This window comes from Alosa alosa, chromosome 14 (assembly GCF_017589495.1).
Source record: "Alosa alosa isolate M-15738 ecotype Scorff River chromosome 14, AALO_Geno_1.1, whole genome shotgun sequence".
Classification (NCBI taxonomy): Eukaryota; Metazoa; Chordata; class Actinopteri; order Clupeiformes; family Clupeidae; genus Alosa; species Alosa alosa.
The window spans coordinates 3239677-3257984 of NC_063202.1; the positions used below are offsets into that span (position 1 = coordinate 3239677).

Consider the following 18308-nt stretch of genomic DNA (forward strand, 5'->3'; position numbering starts at 1 on the left):
GTTTATCCGAGTCTGCTTGCGGGGTCCAATTCTGCTCTCAGGCCTGCGGGCCATGACAAGGCTAGCAGACTTCTTCACTATGCCAATAACCAATAGTCCTAAAGAGTAGTCCAAAATGTATCATTTCAAACATCTGCTGTGTTGTTTTGTCGACAAAACAATTAATATTTCTTTAATTCCATTTTAAACTTTATTTCAGCATTATTTCATTCTGACCCTTTGTACACGAAAGACAAGAGAAACAAATGTTGTATTTCTCATGACATGCACAGCTTTATTTTGAAACAGGTGACAGATACAGTATAAGACAGGGGGAATTAGATCCAGGAGTCTTATCTGGCTTTTAACAACAGGTTCCCCAGCATTGTTGTCCTTTATTTCTATTAAACAGATCATTTAAAACAATGAAGTTAAGCAAGTGAACAACTTTAGTAAGGTATACCTTTAGAGTCTTTGTAAAAGCATTGAGAGAAAACATCAGGAAACCTGACCCAGAGCTTTTGATCAGGAAAAAGACAGTAAATAGATAGTTCATGGAAAGTTCTACTCACAGCACTTGTACAGCCTGTTGAGCCTGTTGAGGTCATTCTGGCTCATCTGACCGGCCTTGCCAATCTCAACGTTGTTGTTGGGAATGGGCACCATGGTGGGGCGGTTGTTCTTGGAGAAGGCGTATCTGGAATGACAGAAAATCCATATCCATCCCGAATATTCATGAAGAGGTAAGAAATTAATAAATGAATTATAATAATAATAATAATAATAAAGCTTTATTTGTATAGCACCTTTCATACACAGAATGCAGCTCAAAGTGCTTTACATTTGAAGCATGTAACACAGTAATAGTCAGTCAGTCATTATCAATCACTTTTCTTTGCTGTTTATGTTATACTCAGCAACATATCAAAAAAATATAGAAAATGACGCCATAAGACTGGCAGCCTTAACCCTCTTACCCCCACAAGCACGCTTATATATGGCAACTGTGGCAAGGAAAAAACTCCCATATTCCAGGAAGAAACCTTGAGCAGAACCTGACTTAATAGGGGGAGCCCATCTGCTTCTGGCTGGCTGCGCCCTCCAATAGTAGCAGATGTAGAATAATCTGAAAATGTAGTCTACAGGATAAGATGAGTTAACTAAAAGCTTTCCTGTACAGGTATGTTTTCAGATCTTTTTTTAAAAATATTTACTGAACTCGCCTGCTTGATGTACAGAGGCAGGGTGTTCCATAGTTTGGGGGCATAATGGATAAACGCAGCTTCTCCACTTTGTTTGTGGAGCACTTTGGGTACGATTAAAAGATTAGAATTGGATGATCTAAGTTTCCTTTGTGGTTGATAAGATATTAAAAGCTCAGAGATATATGAAGGTGCTATGCCATTCAGAGCTTTGTAAGTAATTAACATAACCTTAAAATCAATTCTATAGGAAATAGGAGCCAGTGCAGTTCAGCCAACACAGGGGTGATGTGTCTCTCTTCTTAGTCTTAGTTAAAAGTCTAGCCGCAGAGTTCTGTATGAGTGCCAATTTCTTTAGATGTTTTTGGGAAGACCAGTGAAAAGTGCATTGCAGTAGTCTAACCTGCTAGTGATAAAGGCGTGAATTAGTTTTTCTGCATCTTGTTGAGTTAAAAAGGGCCGCACTTTGGCAATGTTTCTCAAGTGGAAATAGGCTGTCTGAGTAACTTTACTGATATGGGGCTTAAAACTTAACTCTGTATCTAAGATGACACCGAGGCTTGTTACTTTTGGTTTGACCTGGTGTGCCAAGTTCCCCAGATTACTAAGAATAATATCTCGCTTTTAGTTTTGGTCCAACCAGAAGTACCTCTGTTTTGTCATCATTTAGTTTCAAAAGTTTTTGCTCATCCACTGATTAATGGAGGTTAGGCATGCAGTGAGGGAGCAAAGGCCATCTGGGTTAGTTGGCTCCACAGAAAGATACAATTGGGTATCATCTATGAGCTGTGGAAGTTTACATTATGCTGACTTATGACGTTTCCCAATGGAAGCATATATAGAGAAAAATAGCAGGGGACCAAGGCAGCTCCCTGGGCCACACCAAAAGGCAAGTCATGTTTTTCAGATACATGATCTCCTAGACTGATATAAAAAATCTCTGCCAGTAATGTAGGTTTGAAACCAGTTTAGAGCATTATCAGAGAGACTCCACCCACTTCGCAAGCAAGGCGGTGAATTAGGATGCTATGATCAATGGTGTCAAATGCCGCGACTTAAATCCAGAAGAATAAGGATTGAGACTTTGTTTGAGTCGGTAGCTAGTCTGAGATCATTGACTATCTTTACTAGAGCCGTTTCTGTGCTGTGATTTGATCTAAAACCTGATTGGAATTTTTCAAGGATACTGTTTTCGTTGAGGAAGGTATTTAACTGATTGCAAACAACTTTTTTTCAAGTACTTTGCTCAAAAACGATAGATTTGATATAGGCCTGTAGTTGCTCAAATTGGTATGGTCAAGTTTTGACTTTTTTAAGTAAAGGTTTCACAACAGCGGTTTTAAAAGCAGTTGGAAATATACCTGTTTCTAATGAGGTATTTATTACCTTGAGAAAAAAGGAGCTAAGCCATCATATACTTTTTGAGGAATGTAGTAGGGATTGGATCTAAAACACATGTTGAGGAGCCGGTTTGAGTTATAATTTTACCAAGCTCAGATTGAGTAATAGTGCTAAAGGACCTTAATTTTGGGGGCTGTTTTTGGGTGTACTATCAAACATATTACTTGTGTTACCAATAGCCTCCCTTATAGAAATGACTTTGTTTTTGAAGAAGTCTGCAAATTCTTCGTGATCTTAGAGAGGATGCCTGACTGAGTGTATCAAAAGGTGTTTGATGCAATAGCCTATCAATGGTAGAGAACAACACCCTAGAGTTTCCACTGTTTTCAGCAATTACCTTAGAGAAGTGGTTCCTCCTCTCATTCGAATAGCTCTATTATAATTTGCAATTTTTTTCTTTTAGAATGGCACGGTGAACCTGTAACTTAGTTTTTCTCCATGTTCTCTCAGCTTTCCTACATGATCTTTTTAGATCATGGATATTTTCGTTCATCCAAGGTGTCAGTTTGCTACAGGGCCTTTTTTTAGTCTTTAAGGGTGCCACTCTGTCAAGCAGAGCGCCTAATTCACGATTAAGAGCCTCTACCATTTGATCAATGGGATGATGTAAAATATCTAAATTTATGGAGTCTATAAGAGCTATGAACTGCTGTTCTGCTCTAATGTCCAAGAGTCGCGATTTGATTGCAATTTCGGGATGAATTTTTGGAGTATGTAGTACAATATTAAAAGATACACAATGATGATCAGACATATTTATATCATTTACTGATAAGTCTGTGACTTCTATCCCTCTGGAAATGACTAGATCGAGGGTGTTGCCAAGGTTGTGGGTGGGTCCTGTAACATGCTGCTTTAGCTCTAAACTGTCCAACACATTAAGGAACTTACTGGCTTTAGCATCAGTTGTCTTATTGACATGAATATTGAAGTCGCCATTTACAATTATCCCATCATAGCTAGTGATGATGAGCGACATAAGTTCAGAAAACTGGTCGAGAAAGCCAGTCCATAGTTTAGAGGGCTGTATAAGGTTAATAGAAGTACAGCTGGGTCAGCCTTCAGAGTGAGGGCAATATACTCAAAGGAAGCTTAATTCGCCAAAGTTGACTCTAGTGCAACTATATTTGTTTGAGAGAATGGAGGCAATTCCACCACCTCGTTTGCCTTGTCTAATTGAGTGGAAGAAATTATAATTTGGGGACAAGTCTCAACAAGAACAGCTTCGCTGTCTGAAGTCAGACAGGTTTCAACAAGAAACAGAAAATCCAATTTTTTTCACTAATAAGATCATTGATTGCAAAGGTTTTGGTAGTAAGTGCACCTATATTTAGTAAACCCATGTTAGCTGAAAATGCCTCTGGCTTTTGAGGAATATGCTGAGGTATGGAAAGAATATTTGTTAGGTTTCTAGTTTTAAATTTGTCTTTTCTTTTTACATATCGCTGGGTAGAAATCAACGTTGGAATAGAACTATAGCATAAGTCATGCTATTGCATGACACAGCTTGATCTATGGTAGTAGTATTGTATGTTACCCTGCAGAAAACATTCTCAGACTCATCCACATGTATAATGCCATTCGAATCAATACCTGGGGGCTGAATCTGTAATATTTTCTACAGAATGTCAATGTCTCAGTGTGGACGCTTATGTTGTCAGAGAGTAGCCTGGCTCCATGTTGGTTTGGGTGGAGACCATCACGCTTCAGCATACTGGGCCTCTCCCAGAACAAGCCCCAGTTGTTGACATAGGGATGCTTAGGGAAGCGCAGTAGCATTTGAGCCAGGTGTGGAGATCGAACAGTCTGGACCATCTCTCAGCACCTTTTCTGTAGGTAGGAGAGGCCCAGAGATGACAAAGCGTTTTTCTGTGCCCATCAGAGTGGTGATGAGAGTTTTGTAGTTTTCCTGCAGTGCTACTGACTGCTTATCTCTGATGTCGCTCGCGGCCCATGCGGTAACGATGATGTTGTTGACCTTGGTGTGGCGGGCCAGGATGCTTGGGAGTTTCTGCTGGATGTCAAGGACCTTGGCACCAGGGAAGCAGTAGACCTTGGAGGGACCGCTACATGATGGGGAATGCAGAGGTCTCTAACCATGGAACTGCCGATGACCAGGGTGGAGGTTGATGAGGTCCGGGAGGAGGGGGTCGGGGGGCCGACTTTGAGGAGGGACCAGGATGGTTGTCTCGGGCTGGAGGGGCTCCTCATCCCTCGGGTCAGAATGGCATAGCGATTTTCCAGTCAGATAGGTTGGGCTGGGCCTGAGTGCCGTCCGGACCGCCTGCCGTGCTTGTGATGCTTGCTTCACGCCATGGCTCAGGCTGGTGTGGAGTGGAGCTGGCCAGCAGAGCAGGCTTGGTTCTCAGCAGAGGCCGGGAGAGGCAACAGGGACAGAAGTTGCATTAGTGCATGGCATGGTTAAAGCATTGGAGGACAGAGGAAATCAGGGCATCTGGCATTTGTGTGTGTAAGAGAGGTAACGCATTTACGGAGAGAATGGTGTCGAGGAACTGTTCATCCTTCTCAATCTGATGGAGGGTCGCTATTCTGGCTTCGAAGTTCCACTATCTTTTTCGCTGAGAAGGACGCATGAGTCGCAGCCTGGTGCACAGCTGAGGGGAGGCATCGTGGTCGCGATGGCGAGGGCTCGCCGGTGTCAACTGTTTTTAAACGCTTGTTTGCTAGTTGGCTAGCAACAGCGATATCGCGGCAGTTCCTTGATAACTCGAACACAGGTAGCGGTAAGTAATCTGAGAAGATCTCACTTTTATATTGAGTCACTAGTTTTGAGAGACGTTAGAAGGAATTTGATGCTTTCTTCTTCCAGATATCGTTTCCTTGGCCCGGTATTATTTGCAGCCCTTGATACTGGCTTAACGCTTAACGCTAACGCTTTGACAGAAAAGTTTGGCGATCAAGGTTATAGAGTCCGATAATCCAAAGCCTCGAAAGCAACAACAGTTTATGCAAGAGTTTGTTCACGAGATATAATCGGTAGCCAGTAAATCCAGAGAAAGTAGATGGTAACAAGGAGATTTAAGATAGATAAGTTTGGAAGTTTAGGTAGTTACATACGGAGCACGCCGACCGGAACCGGAAACACGCCTGTTGGTCTTGAAAACAACGGCCAACAATTGCTACAAGCCAGGGGGTTAGTAGCAAGAATTGGGGTTAGTAGTAGCGTAGTGGTTAATGAGCTGGGCTAGCATGCAGTAGCCTGAAACGTTGTGGTCTCGATTCCCGGCTTCCACCGTTGTGCCCTTGAGCAAGGTACTTAACCCCAAGTTGTTCTGGGGACACTGTAATCCCTTGTAATATAATTGACATACTGTATGTAAATCACTTTGGACTAAAAGTATCTGCTGAATGAATAAATGTAAATTAATGAATCAGTGTAGATTTGTTGGTAGACCAGTGTGCATTGTGTTACTGACTTGCTGTACTGCATGACAGAGTTGTAGTCATAGGGAGTTCCCTGGTTGAGGGTGCTCTTCTTGTTGAAGTTGTGCTTCATGTCTGTATGAAATAAACAGTTATGAACATTATCTCTGCTGCATTATCTCAAGTCACTACCTGCGTTTATGATAATCAAGAACTCGTACCCACACTACAAATAGGCTACTAAGACTGAATGAAGATATTTTGCTACAGTGTATATGCTATCCCACCTTCAACAACATTCTCCCACATCACACGAATGTGGTTGTCACGGTCGTTGCGGGTCTGCTCGTGGTTGAAGCCCAGGGCATGGAGCAGCTCGTGCTGAACGGTGTTGTGGTACAGACAACCCCTGCGGTTTAGGGACACAACCTGCTGACCGCCACGGCGGCCAATGTAGGAGTAGCACCTGGAGCCAAGGAAAGGACATCAGACCAAAGCTACACTCTTAAAACGAATGTGTCCCTATCTGGACACAAAGATGTGTTTAAAAAACAACGCAAGTTGTGTTATTTTCAACACATATTGTGTAACAAATAAAGAAAGGAAACAACACAAACTGTTGTCTCTATCTGGACACAGAGGCTGGTCACTTATCTGGATGCAAGTTCGGACGCAAATTAGTTTTAAGTGTATGTTATGCCAACAACAGCAATACAACCCACACAGAATGCATAGATTATTCACAGAAATAACTGTGCTTGCACATTATGTTCCCAATAGAAACAGACTCTCCAGATAGAAATGGAGTCATATTCTATCCATGTAACCACTCCTAGCTGCTACAGTGGTATCTGTATTCTCATTCACACCCATTCTTGGAGTAGATGCCAATGTAGTCCCTCTCAGATCGGCGGGACTTGAAGCAGATGCAGGTGTTAGAGGCGAAGGAGTCCAGGGCACGCTGGATGATGGACATCTCACAGGAAGCTGTGGGGGAATGGGTAATGACGGAATCAGAGGAACTTGACAGAAGTCCCTGCTGATGACGTAGGGCACGTAGACATTTCCATCACTGGACTTTGGCCACATGCAGCCGCGGGAGGTGCAGGGGTCAGCGTTCCTGTCATTCTCGTTGTCCACGGCGATGTCATCCAGCAGTTCAAGCTCATCAGCATCATGTGCTGGTGAAAAGTAATTGATGAATGTCGCTAACCTGTTCTTTTTAATAAAATAATAAACTCTCCAATAATATCAGGACTAAGCACATTTAATACTTTACTATACTACAATAATCAAACAATTAATGGTGGACAAGTCTAATGAACTTTAAGTTCTTTATACTTAGAATTAGATGTAAAGTGTTTTTGATGTTCCTTACTTATACCGGTGTTGGCTCTGTGAAGAATCTCAGACACAGGAAGAATCTCCTCCTGGGAGACCTCTGAAGAAATCAAAGAGTGGACTTTTGTAGTTGGAAATAAGCAACTTTGCAGAATGACTTGCAGAATCAGGAAAATATTGAGCACAGAAGAGACATTAGGCAGAGAGATGGTATAAGGGGCAAAATGTTCTCTTTCCTCTTTGTAAAATAAGCAGATATCTCAACACAGGATCTACACAGTATACCATGGCCTTTGGGACAACAACTCAGCAAGACATGTGTGATATCTGTGAGTCTACGACGAAGACCCTTGTGATTGTGCAGCAAACCCAATTTCCCCATGGGAACAATACAGCTATCTATCAAACATTTTCAAAATTCGGTTCCTACATTGTTTCATTGTAAACCACACAATTTTAAACATCAGAAAAGATCACTATACCGGTTTTAAAACACATATGATGAGGAAGGAAAGAGAGCACAATATCAGGCAATGCAGTAAAGTAAGATTAGTTGCAGAAAATTATGCAGGCACATTGTTATTCTAACATTCATTTTAAAATGTATTTTAAATTTAGCACATTATTATTGTCTAAATACGTTTTATCTATGAAGGTTTCAGGATACAGCATTTATTAACTTTGGCTCATTAAAGGTGCTATGTGATGCCTTTATAGTTAAAACATCCAGAAATGAACTAGAAATACAATGCAAAGAAACAACTGTTTGATAATGTCAAAGACGCTTAAGCTCTGTATTGTCCAGACAACCAAGCATGCAAAGCAAGGAGAGCTGGCTCTCTTGTAATACCACACCCTCACGGGATCAAAAGAGTATATATACTTATACTTATACTTATACTTATACTTATTACACCACATGTGGCTGCTGTACTAAATACAATGCAATAGTGTGGTGGGGACATCTGTTTAGCATTTAATCTGTTTTGGTGGGTTTAAGGCGATCTCTTCCTTTCCTCTGGCTAAGGACTTAGGAGAAGTAATGGACCTAACCCTCACCTCGACCTCCTCAGCCCAGGCAGAGGACACCAGCAACAGGGCCAGCAGACCCACAGCGAACTTGAACACAGCCATGACAGACACCTGAGGAAAAACATCACACAGGAAATATTTTTCACTTCAAACAGTTGAATGGTTCAAATAAAAAATAGAAAAAACTGTTGCACAGATTGAATATTAGACTAAATAGGCTATTCTTCACAGTCACAATAGTTTGATATCAATAAGTGACAATAGTTTGATATCAATAAGTACATAATCCTTAAGAATTTCAAAAGATATTTGCTATGTTTTGAATACATGAAAAGTTGAATTTGTTGATGTAAGTGTAAACTGTACCTTGACCTCACACAAGTAAAGTGAAATGCATGAGCTGAGATTCAACTTTTATAGGTTTGTCGGCTGCCCCAACCCTTGGAAAGTTGTTCAACTTTATCAGAAAAAATGTATAAGAGCACACTCAACTGTCCTTGAAGTTAATCATATAGGCTACTCTGTACGCCTGTTTCCTACTGTACAGCAGTATTTTATCATGTTTAGATAAACACTTACAGTAACCCAAGTTTCTGGCTAGTACAGTCCCCTTTTATTTTTCTCAGGGGATGGGTGATGGAAATCTCCCAAGACACTATATTGAAATTATAGAGTAGTGTTGTGATAAGGTATCCTATTAGGCTAGTTGACAGAAAGGTGAACCCGGAAATGTTGAGTACACCAAAGTTTTATGATAGAAATATGTAGTATGGGTCCCCAGTATGCAGAAACTGCCGGATGCTAATTTGCATATGTTGGGCAATTTGTGTAATTAAGCTAATTAGCATAAATTAGCATAATTGCCTATATTGATCATATTATAGGAGCTGCTTGGCCAAAATGGACAATGTTAGTATGTTTTTAGGGGTTACTGGAGATGCTGAGTCCATATCTGACTGATTTTCAAGACTCAAAATCACTATTTAAACATGGTTTGGTCACGTTCTTACTCTCATTAAGCTGATTTTGCTAAGTTTTTGGGGGCAATTTAGACAGATTTTTGGAGGATAAAAATGTTCAGTGTTCAGGAATAATTTCAAGTTATTTCTGAATTCCACAATAATTTTGGAAATAGCTATTCACTGGCCCTCTGCTGTGACTCACAATTGAGTAACAAAGGGAGGAACTAGCATCTACTACTCCTCCTGTCCTCATCCGTTGTCCTGTCGCCATCTTCTCCAGACTCTTCATCCCTGTCCTTCTGCTCTTTTAGCTGTGTATATATATATATTGCAACATGTAACATCACTGCCTTTGCAGAAACAATAATTAGTACAGGCCAGGCCTGCGGCTGCACAGCTGCACTTTCCAGATACATGTATACACAGTTTTAACCCAGCTTTGTAGTTACTGCTGATAACATCTAACAAATCAGCAGGAGCAACAGGACTTGAATTGAGGGTGGGCGAGTTCCTCTCCTTTCTTCATACCTGTCTTCTTACTCCATCCAAACACGGTGATATCCACAGCCGGTGGATCAGGGCGGTCTGCTGCTTTCCAAAACAGCACCTGTAGATGGGCACGTTTTCCATGGAGGAGTAAGTTGCGTTCTGTAGGAGACGGTGTCTTCAGTGCTGGAGGAGCCAGGAGTGGGAGGCCTCACCGCCAGGGATGGATTACTGCACGGGCCTACCGGGCCCAGGGTCAGGGGGCCCTGAAGCCCAAGCCTTTGCATTAAATCATTGCCTCAATATCAACACATCAGGATGTATGGTGTATGAATCTGATTGAATTTAGTCCATCCCCAAAATGCACCAGTATACAGGAAATCACATCAAACAAATTAAAACATTTCTGAGGAAGGACCCCCAAACCCCCCTTCCACATGCGACAATTAGTGGGGGGCCCTTAATACATCTGGGCCCAGGGGCCCGAAAGTTCATAATCTGTCCATGCTCACCGCTAGGTGGATGCCCAAGCAAAAGGATCCGAAAAGAGCCCTTGTAACGGCGGAGAAGGGCTTCACGCGACCGGGAGAGCGGCCTTGGAAGATGAGATGGTGACGCCGACCTGGGCGCTGACTTCACCGTGAGAAGATCTTGAGCCCCTGGCCCCGCCAGGCAGCTTTAGGTTGGAGTTGGCGGTGGCCCTGTCTGCGGAGCAGAGCAGAGGTGGAGCGGCAAGGAGGTGGTGCCTTGAGGATGGACGGTTGGCGGAGCCGTTTGAGGCACAACGGTTGGGCAGCTCCGACAGAAGGGCCCTTTGGGTGCGTGTGGGAGGCACCATGCTGTGCGGGTGCCTGTTCTTGTTGGCCTATTCACCGGCGCTCTTTAGAAAAATAAGGGGAAAAAACATTTGTGTAAAATCCGATGGCATGAGCCAGAGAGAAGGTCTAGGCCTTGGCGCAACCGTGGCGGATTAGAGCGGCCGGGAGCAGCGGAGGACCGCTATGCGACGAGGCAGCAGAGGAGGGACGCCAACGTCGGTAGCTGTAGCGATTGCACAGCGTGGTCCGGCTACGATGGAGCTGGAGTCTGCTGCCTCGACTGGCGAGACGACGGAGCAGAGCGTTGGAGGTGCGGTGCCAGTTATGGTGTTCAGTGGTGTGGAGGCTAGGCCCCGCCAGGTGTTGGAGGAACATTGTGGTGGTGCACACTGCGAAAAGTGCGACCTGAGGGCGTTCTCTGAAGGGAGCTGGGGACGAGCGGCGACAGGCCAGGTGACTGCCAGCACTACCCACATTGGGCTGCTGGTGGTTGTGGTTCCCCTGGGTGAGTAGGGCTCTTGCAGTGTGTGCACCCCACCTGCTGTGTGGCAGTGCCAGAGACTTTGCTTGACTGAATGTGCCGAGGATGGCAATGGCTTGTTGGGGGAGCTGTGTAACGTCAGCGTGCTGGACTGTGCTTGAGATTCCCACAATGTTTCCAGCTGGGGATTCTGGGAGAACTTTGGGGTTGTTATTATGTGTGCTTGTGCCTGTATGGTGCGGCTGCGTCCAACCCTATGTGTGTAAGGTGCGAGTGTTCTTGACTTCCCTGGCGTGTGCTATGTTCTGTGCCGATGTCCCTGCTCCCAACCTTTAATAAAGCTTTTGATCTCATCAATCATTACACTATTAAATCTGCTTAGCATCATTAGCATGCTGCACATATTTGTTAAAGCTCTTGCATTCAAGTTGAGTGATCATCTCAATACCAATGTTTCCCAAAAGGGCTTGTCCCTACGAGAAGAGTATTACCTTAAACACACATGAGGAAACTTAACAGTCCAATCAGTAGACTATGATAAGCTAGCCAACTATGCTTCTTTGTGTACAATATTTCCAGGCTTCAGACAGCTGAATGTGGTGGAGTTGTAATAGAAGTAGTAGGCCTAAGCTATAGGCTAATCTGCATAAAGTGTGCTGTCATAAATATCAGACATTCAGTATTCTCTCTTTTAATATCAGGATATAAAATAATACAGATATATTATATTGTAATCCTCTGGTGTTCTAAGGTAGGCTATTGAAATGTCTAGCCCGACCTCTCCAAAAAAATCGAGGTTTGTATCAAACCGTGGGTCAACGGTCAAAAATTATGATACGAATCGAATTGTTAGGTTGGTGTATCCTTACTGCCCTACTGTATATCGCTACAGCCCTATCCTCCAAAAAACTGTCTAAATTGGACCAAAAAACTCAGCAAAATCATCTTAATGAGAGTAAAAACATGAACAAACCAAGTTAAAATAGTGATTTTGAATCTTGAAAATGTCAGATATGGACTCAGCATCTCCAGTAACCCCTAAAAACATACTATCATTGACCATTTTGTCCAAGCAGCTCTTATAATATGATCAATATAGGTGATTATGCTAATTTATGCTAATTAGCGCAATCACACAAATTGCCCAACATATGCAAATTAGTATCCGGCAGTTTCTGCATGCTGAGAACCCATACTATATATTTCCATCATAAAACTTTGGTGTACTCAACATTTCCGGGTCCACAATGGGGCTCTATGGGCTGTCCACCGGACTATATATGAACAAACCATTTTAAATAATTCACTTAAATAAACCATTCACAAGTTATTAATAATTGCTTAGTTATGTATTTATTAGTTGTTATATAGATAAATAAATAACATACATAGACTGCTTACCTAGAGTAAGTAAGCCACATGAAAAAATGTTCTAGGTAATGTTTAATTAATGCAGAACACACATTTATTAATGGTAAGCTTATAGCCATAAATGTCAATATCATAAATGTCTTATGAGTTGTTAAGTTGTTTTGCAGCCCCTTAATTTAAAACGAGTACTACACAATGTAATGTGTAATGCAGTAATGCACAATGAATAATAGTTTTTATTCAAATGATGGGATGCCATTGGTAGCACAAAGGAGCCATTCAAGCTGGAGACCCAGGTTGAAATCCCACCTCAATCGGCATAGTTTCTCTAAATTGCCTTAGCTGAAACCATCTGCTAAAGCATCTTAAGTAAAGTATACATAGTACTCAATTTCATGGGGGGCTGCAAAACAACTTACAAACTGATAAGAAAGATGTAATACATAGTTACCCATCTCACTTTCTTATACACCATTTATTATGATCTTTCTAAATGATGAACTATACGTTTGTATGTTTATATGGGGTTATTGACATGGGTATATTGGCTCAAGGTTTACCAACAATAATGTATATTATGCACTACACAGTGCATACAATATGTTTTGAGTGTCTTATGAACTATATGTAAATAATCGAATGTTATCTGATGGCTACTACCAATTGTAAATGGTTAATTAAGCATTTGCAACATGTTTTAAGTGACTTAACTACTGTAAGCAATTTACTAATGTTGTCTATGATAGTAAATAGCAAATTAACCGTTTAGTAACACCTTGTAAATGGTTTGTAAACACACCTTATTATAAAGCTATTTTCTTTCTGTCTTTTATTTCCTGAATTTCTTTATTTACTTGATTTGTTTTGCTTTGATTTGCTTTGAGGTGGAGGTTTGAGCAATTTGAAGTGTCATTTCTATTACTTGATGCTGTGTGTGTGTGTGTGTGTTGAAAGTAGCACTTCTGATTTATTTTATTGAATTGAATTTACAGTGTTTTTCATGCTCACATGATTTTCATGTTCAGTGCATTGTAAAGAAGTCTCACTAGATGGCAATGTTGTTGTTTTTTATTTCATCATTTAATCACATGTAACAATAATGAAGCAGGAACAAGCACTCATCAACACATGCACATGATGACACACTATAATAATAGTACTGAACAGTCACAGTTTAGTTGATATTTTACAGTAGCTACATCCATCTGGCATGCATATAATGACATACTTGCTCAGGGCAAGGACAACTTCACAACTAGCTCAAACCATCTTTTACTCCATTTTATTCATTCTTTAACCCTTTTTAGAGAGGATTTCCTTTCTCATTGTGGTCCAGTGTGGGAAAAAAAACAAGCAACAGATAGATTTTTTTCTCATGACTTTATTTACTCAGCTTTATTTACAGTAGCCTAGGGACAGATGACAGATCGGAGGACCACAAACGCAGTGCATCATCCTCGCTGTACAGGACATGCGGTATCTGGTCTCTCATTGCAGGTTCCACGGGGAGAATTGTTGACTTCTTGTTTCTGACAGAACAAATATCACTTATAATCAATCATACAATAAAAAGAGTCTGTGCCTTGGTCTGAGAATTAAGTCTGACTCTTAATTCAGGAAATAAAAGTACAAGTGATAAACGCTGATGGCAAGTTCTACTCACAACACTTGTACAGTCTGTTCAGTCTGAGAAGGTCATTCTGGCTCATCTGGGTGGTCTTGCCAAGGTCTACATTACTGTTAGGGATGGGTACCATGGTGGCCTTTTTGTTCTTAGAAAAGGCGTACCTGAAATAATCAGGGGTCCAAATGTTAGCTTTTATCTGCTATAAAGAGATGATGCGATGGTTTCAGTTACTGTATATATTGCAGCATGAATAAATAAATGTATTGACTGATTTCAGAATGGATAAAAGTAAGTATGAATGTATAAATAAATCAATGCTTTTATGGAGCAGGGGCTGCTGGGATGTTTAAGTATATCAGAAACAATGAAAAATTGATTGATTGATATTTCCTCTCCCCTCATGGTGTTGGTAGACCTCATACCTGGAGTACTGCATGACTGAGTTGTAGTCGTAAGGTGTGTTCTGGTTCAGAGTGGCGATCGACCTGAAGTTGTGCTTCTTGTCTAGCCTGGAAAATCCAGACCCTGATAATCTAGAAAGATTAAGGGTCTGGCAAAGAACAATGTAATGGCCCAACTCGAGGGGCGGCAACAAGCATACATTTAAAAATCTCACTGCACGCTATTGGATAACACTACGACCAATGTGTACTGTCCTCCAACGTTGCAGCGCTGTCTTCATCAGTTTAGCTGGTTCCCCGTAGTGTTGGGGTAAAAGTAACGTGCATCATTGCTCTTTGCCAGAGTGTCTCGCAGAGACAATTCCATTGTGCTCTCGCGAGAACTCTGGATTTCCAGGGTACTTCTTGTCTGCATAAAACAAAAAATTTTCCATTTTAAAACCGTTTCAGTTAGTTTCAGTTTCAGTTTATTTCTGTATATCGACTGGTGTGAGGTGCAGCACATGGGTCATTAAATATAGAAATGATGCTTGAATGTAAAAAAAAAAAGTTTACAAGTCCAGAAAACATGAGACAAAACAATAATTGAAAATCATAGCTTTTATGAAATGCGATTCCTTTGTCGCACCTTCAATGACATTCTCCCACATCACACGAATGTTTTTGTCTCGGTCGCTGCGGGTCTGTTCGTGGTTGAAGCCCAGGGCGTGCAGAAGCTCGTGCTGAACGGTTCTCTTCTTCTAATGTGCCTGAAGTATTCTCTCCCTTTCTGTACATTGAGGAATCAATAGAAGTAATGGGGCTAACCCTCACCTCCACCTCCTCAGCCCAGGGAGAGGACACCAGCAGCAGGGCCAGCACACCCACAGCAAACTTGAACACAGCCATGACAGACACCTGTGTGAGGAAACATCACACAATAAACACATTAATTTTAAACACAGGTTAATATTCCAAAAACATTAATAAAAACAGTGCACCGTACAGGTACATAGGTACCTGAAAACTGGCATAAGTGTACAATAAAGTACATACGCGTTAATTTGGTAAGGTAAGGTAGGGTTAAATAAAGTAGGACTAATAGGATAGAATACAGAGTCAACTACTTATGTTTTGATGAGGCAAGAGTAAACTGTACCGTGACACCCCCACGTGAATGAGTGAAGCAGGTGAGCTGAGTTTGTATATGTACTGTGGCATATGTACTGTGCAGGCCTGTATGTTTTCTACTGTACAGCAGTATTTTATCATGTTTAAATACACATGAAACCTTGACATCTGACTATGATGTGCCTCTGTTTCCACTCAGGAAATGACTAATAGGCACTTGTCCTCTCAATGGGTTCATAGGACAGCAGAAAATCTACTGTTTAATCAAGGCATATTGATCTTTTAAAACATGTTTCAACCTGAAAATCAGCTTCCACAACAGTGTGTATTAAACAGTACTATAACTATTTATTTTTAATATGCCTACTCACTTATTTAATTATTATAATACTATTTAATTACTAACTAATTTGACAGATCTTTGACCTTTTGATGACAGCCTCAGACATTGGAGACTGTCTTTATATTATGAGAACACACAGACAAACATTTGTGGTGCTGTCCGTGACTAAATCTCAAATTACATTTTTAACTGGAGGAAAGGGGTCAGCATTTTTGTGGACATGGTTGAATTTTGCTTTTGTGTACATCTAACCAGAAATGTCACATTTTTGTGTGCACCCTAACATTTCTTATCCTTTTCTCTCTGGAACTGCCAGAAAATATGCAGTTTTAGCTTTTATGAGGGAGACATTGTTTTTGCCACCTATTTGCACTGCCCTTTGTTTACGGTGTGAGGAACCCTGGATGTGTTGCTAAATGAAACCAATAATGGGGAAAAGGGGGGAAATATTTAAAGCTTCTAGTGAGCATTGGAAAGTTTCTGTGAAACATTAACAAGGACATGAAATGAGGCACATGACAGTGAGCAAAGGAGATTTCTTTAAGGCCAGTATAGAGACAAGCATTGCAGCCTCTCTGTGTAAGAACCTGCTGAGTTACTTAATCCATTGTGAAATGTAGCCTACATTACTTTCTCCAAGGAGTACATTGGACTAATATGGTTATAGACCATGATTACATGTGAAAACCTAGATGTGTATTGACTTTGTATGGCTTCTCTGTTGGGAGACTGCATTGCGGTAAGAGGTACATTTAGTATATTTGAGTCACCGCAAATTACGATTTATCATAAGAAGTTTGAATAAACGTCAAAATGTACACATAATAAATAAAACAGTTTGGGAACTCGTTTACCACAAAAGCAGAAGTAGGTTTCAACAACATTAATTCTCAATATCTGACAGTTGTAATGTGTCACAAACATCAAGAGAGTATGGCAAATGGAGAACTAAAGCTGTCCCAAACAGTTGTCAGTGCATCTTTAAATTATCTATAATCACAGAAGCATTATACCAATGAGTATAATTTAAAAAATATATATATATCTCTTGCCAGTCTGAGGACTCTCAAATTGTAGAATTTTTGACAATAATTTATTTCTAAAAATCAATAAAGTATCTATCTATCTATCTAACTAATATAAAATATAGTTTTTTGACTAAACTGTACCGAAACTGTACCTTTTCTGTAGTTAAGCCACACCAAAAGTCAAAGCAAAATGTCAAGGCACATACTTACCGACACATGCTTATGATGCTATAGCAGGGGTGTTCATTTGGTAACACTTTACTTGACAGTATCGACATACAGTAAGAGTGACATGACACTGTCATGACACATGAACCCTAACCCTAATCCTAATCCTAACCCTAACCTCTAACCCTAACCCTAAATCTAACCCTAATCCTAACCCTAATTTATGACAAAAACCATTTGACAAATGACAAAAGTGTTATGTCATAAACGTTTATGACTTGTTTATGACACGTTCATGACAGTGTCATGTCACTCTTATATCGATACTGTCAAGTAAAGTGTAACCGTTCATTCTTATATACCCATATTTTTTTCTATACATACACAACGTTCATGAGCCGAGACCGCAAATATAGGCACATTGTTCACATGACATTGACTGAGACAATGTGTACCTGTAATAGATCTATGCTTTTTAGACTGGGTCACTAGACCTGAGGAAAAGCACAAAAGATATAACCTGACTCTCGCCAGGTGAATTTCGTTCCGCCTAGCTCCACTCACATCCATCTGGGACCGGTTCCGTTGAGAGTGATTTCAGCACAAGATTGTATGGGAGAGCCAATCAGGACGCAGGGCGGGAGTTTCATAGATGTGACGTAGCGTAGAAGCGACTGTGAGACTGTTCTCAGCGTCACGGGTTGGCTTCGAAGATGACGGACAAGTGGCTTATCCAATCTTATGCAAGGATTTTTTAATAAGGCCCAGCCTTCTGAAGCACCACTCCAATGGATCGATCCCAGATGGATGAGTGGAGCTAGGCAGAATGAAATTCTGAGTCAGGTTACAAAAGATAGGCAATCATGCCATTTGTCACAGATTGGGGAAAGTGACTTTATTCTGTTGCTTGACGAGGGTAACAGGTTGTGTGAGTTGTCAGAGTCCCCAGATAGGTCACTTGAAGTGATTTATTTTTGTTTTGTTGCTAGGTAGGCTAGGAGAAAAAGTTGCTAAATCAAGCAATTGATCATATGTTGTAATCTACTGTATTGTGGCGAGCTTGCATGGAAGGAGTCGCTAAAGACCAGATTTGGAAAAGATGTAAATTGTTAAAGCCTTCTTCAATTATTAAGACATTGTGTCATTGATCCATATGAGCCTGTATACAAATATA

General features: G+C 41.0%; 1 protein-coding gene across 1 annotated transcript; it reads right to left on the bottom strand.

Annotated features, from left to right (window-relative positions):
• Positions 1–543: 543 nt before the first annotated feature.
• LOC125307600 (high choriolytic enzyme 1-like) lies at positions 544–8441 on the bottom strand. The gene is made up of 7 exons (XM_048263653.1): positions 8373–8441; positions 7345–7393; positions 6995–7147; positions 6836–6953; positions 6254–6432; positions 6020–6101; positions 544–676 (listed from the first exon to the last, which is right to left on the bottom strand). The coding sequence occupies exons 1-7, from the start codon at positions 8439–8441 to the stop codon at positions 544–546; spliced, it is 783 nt and encodes a 260-aa protein (XP_048119610.1).
• Between the last annotated feature and the right edge of the window lie 9867 nt (positions 8442–18308).

Coding starts and splice junctions, on each gene's coding strand:
- LOC125307600 (XM_048263653.1), bottom strand. CDS start 8,441: ATGGCTGTGTTCAAGTTCGCTGTGGGTCTGCTGGCCCTGTTGCTGGTG. Junction 6,954..6,994: donor CGTCATCAGCAGGGACTTCT/GTCAAGTTCCTC, acceptor ATTCCCCCACAG/CTTCCTGTGAGATGTCCATC. Junction 6,102..6,253: donor GTGGGAGAATGTTGTTGAAG/GTGGGATAGCAT, acceptor TATTTCATACAG/ACATGAAGCACAACTTCAAC.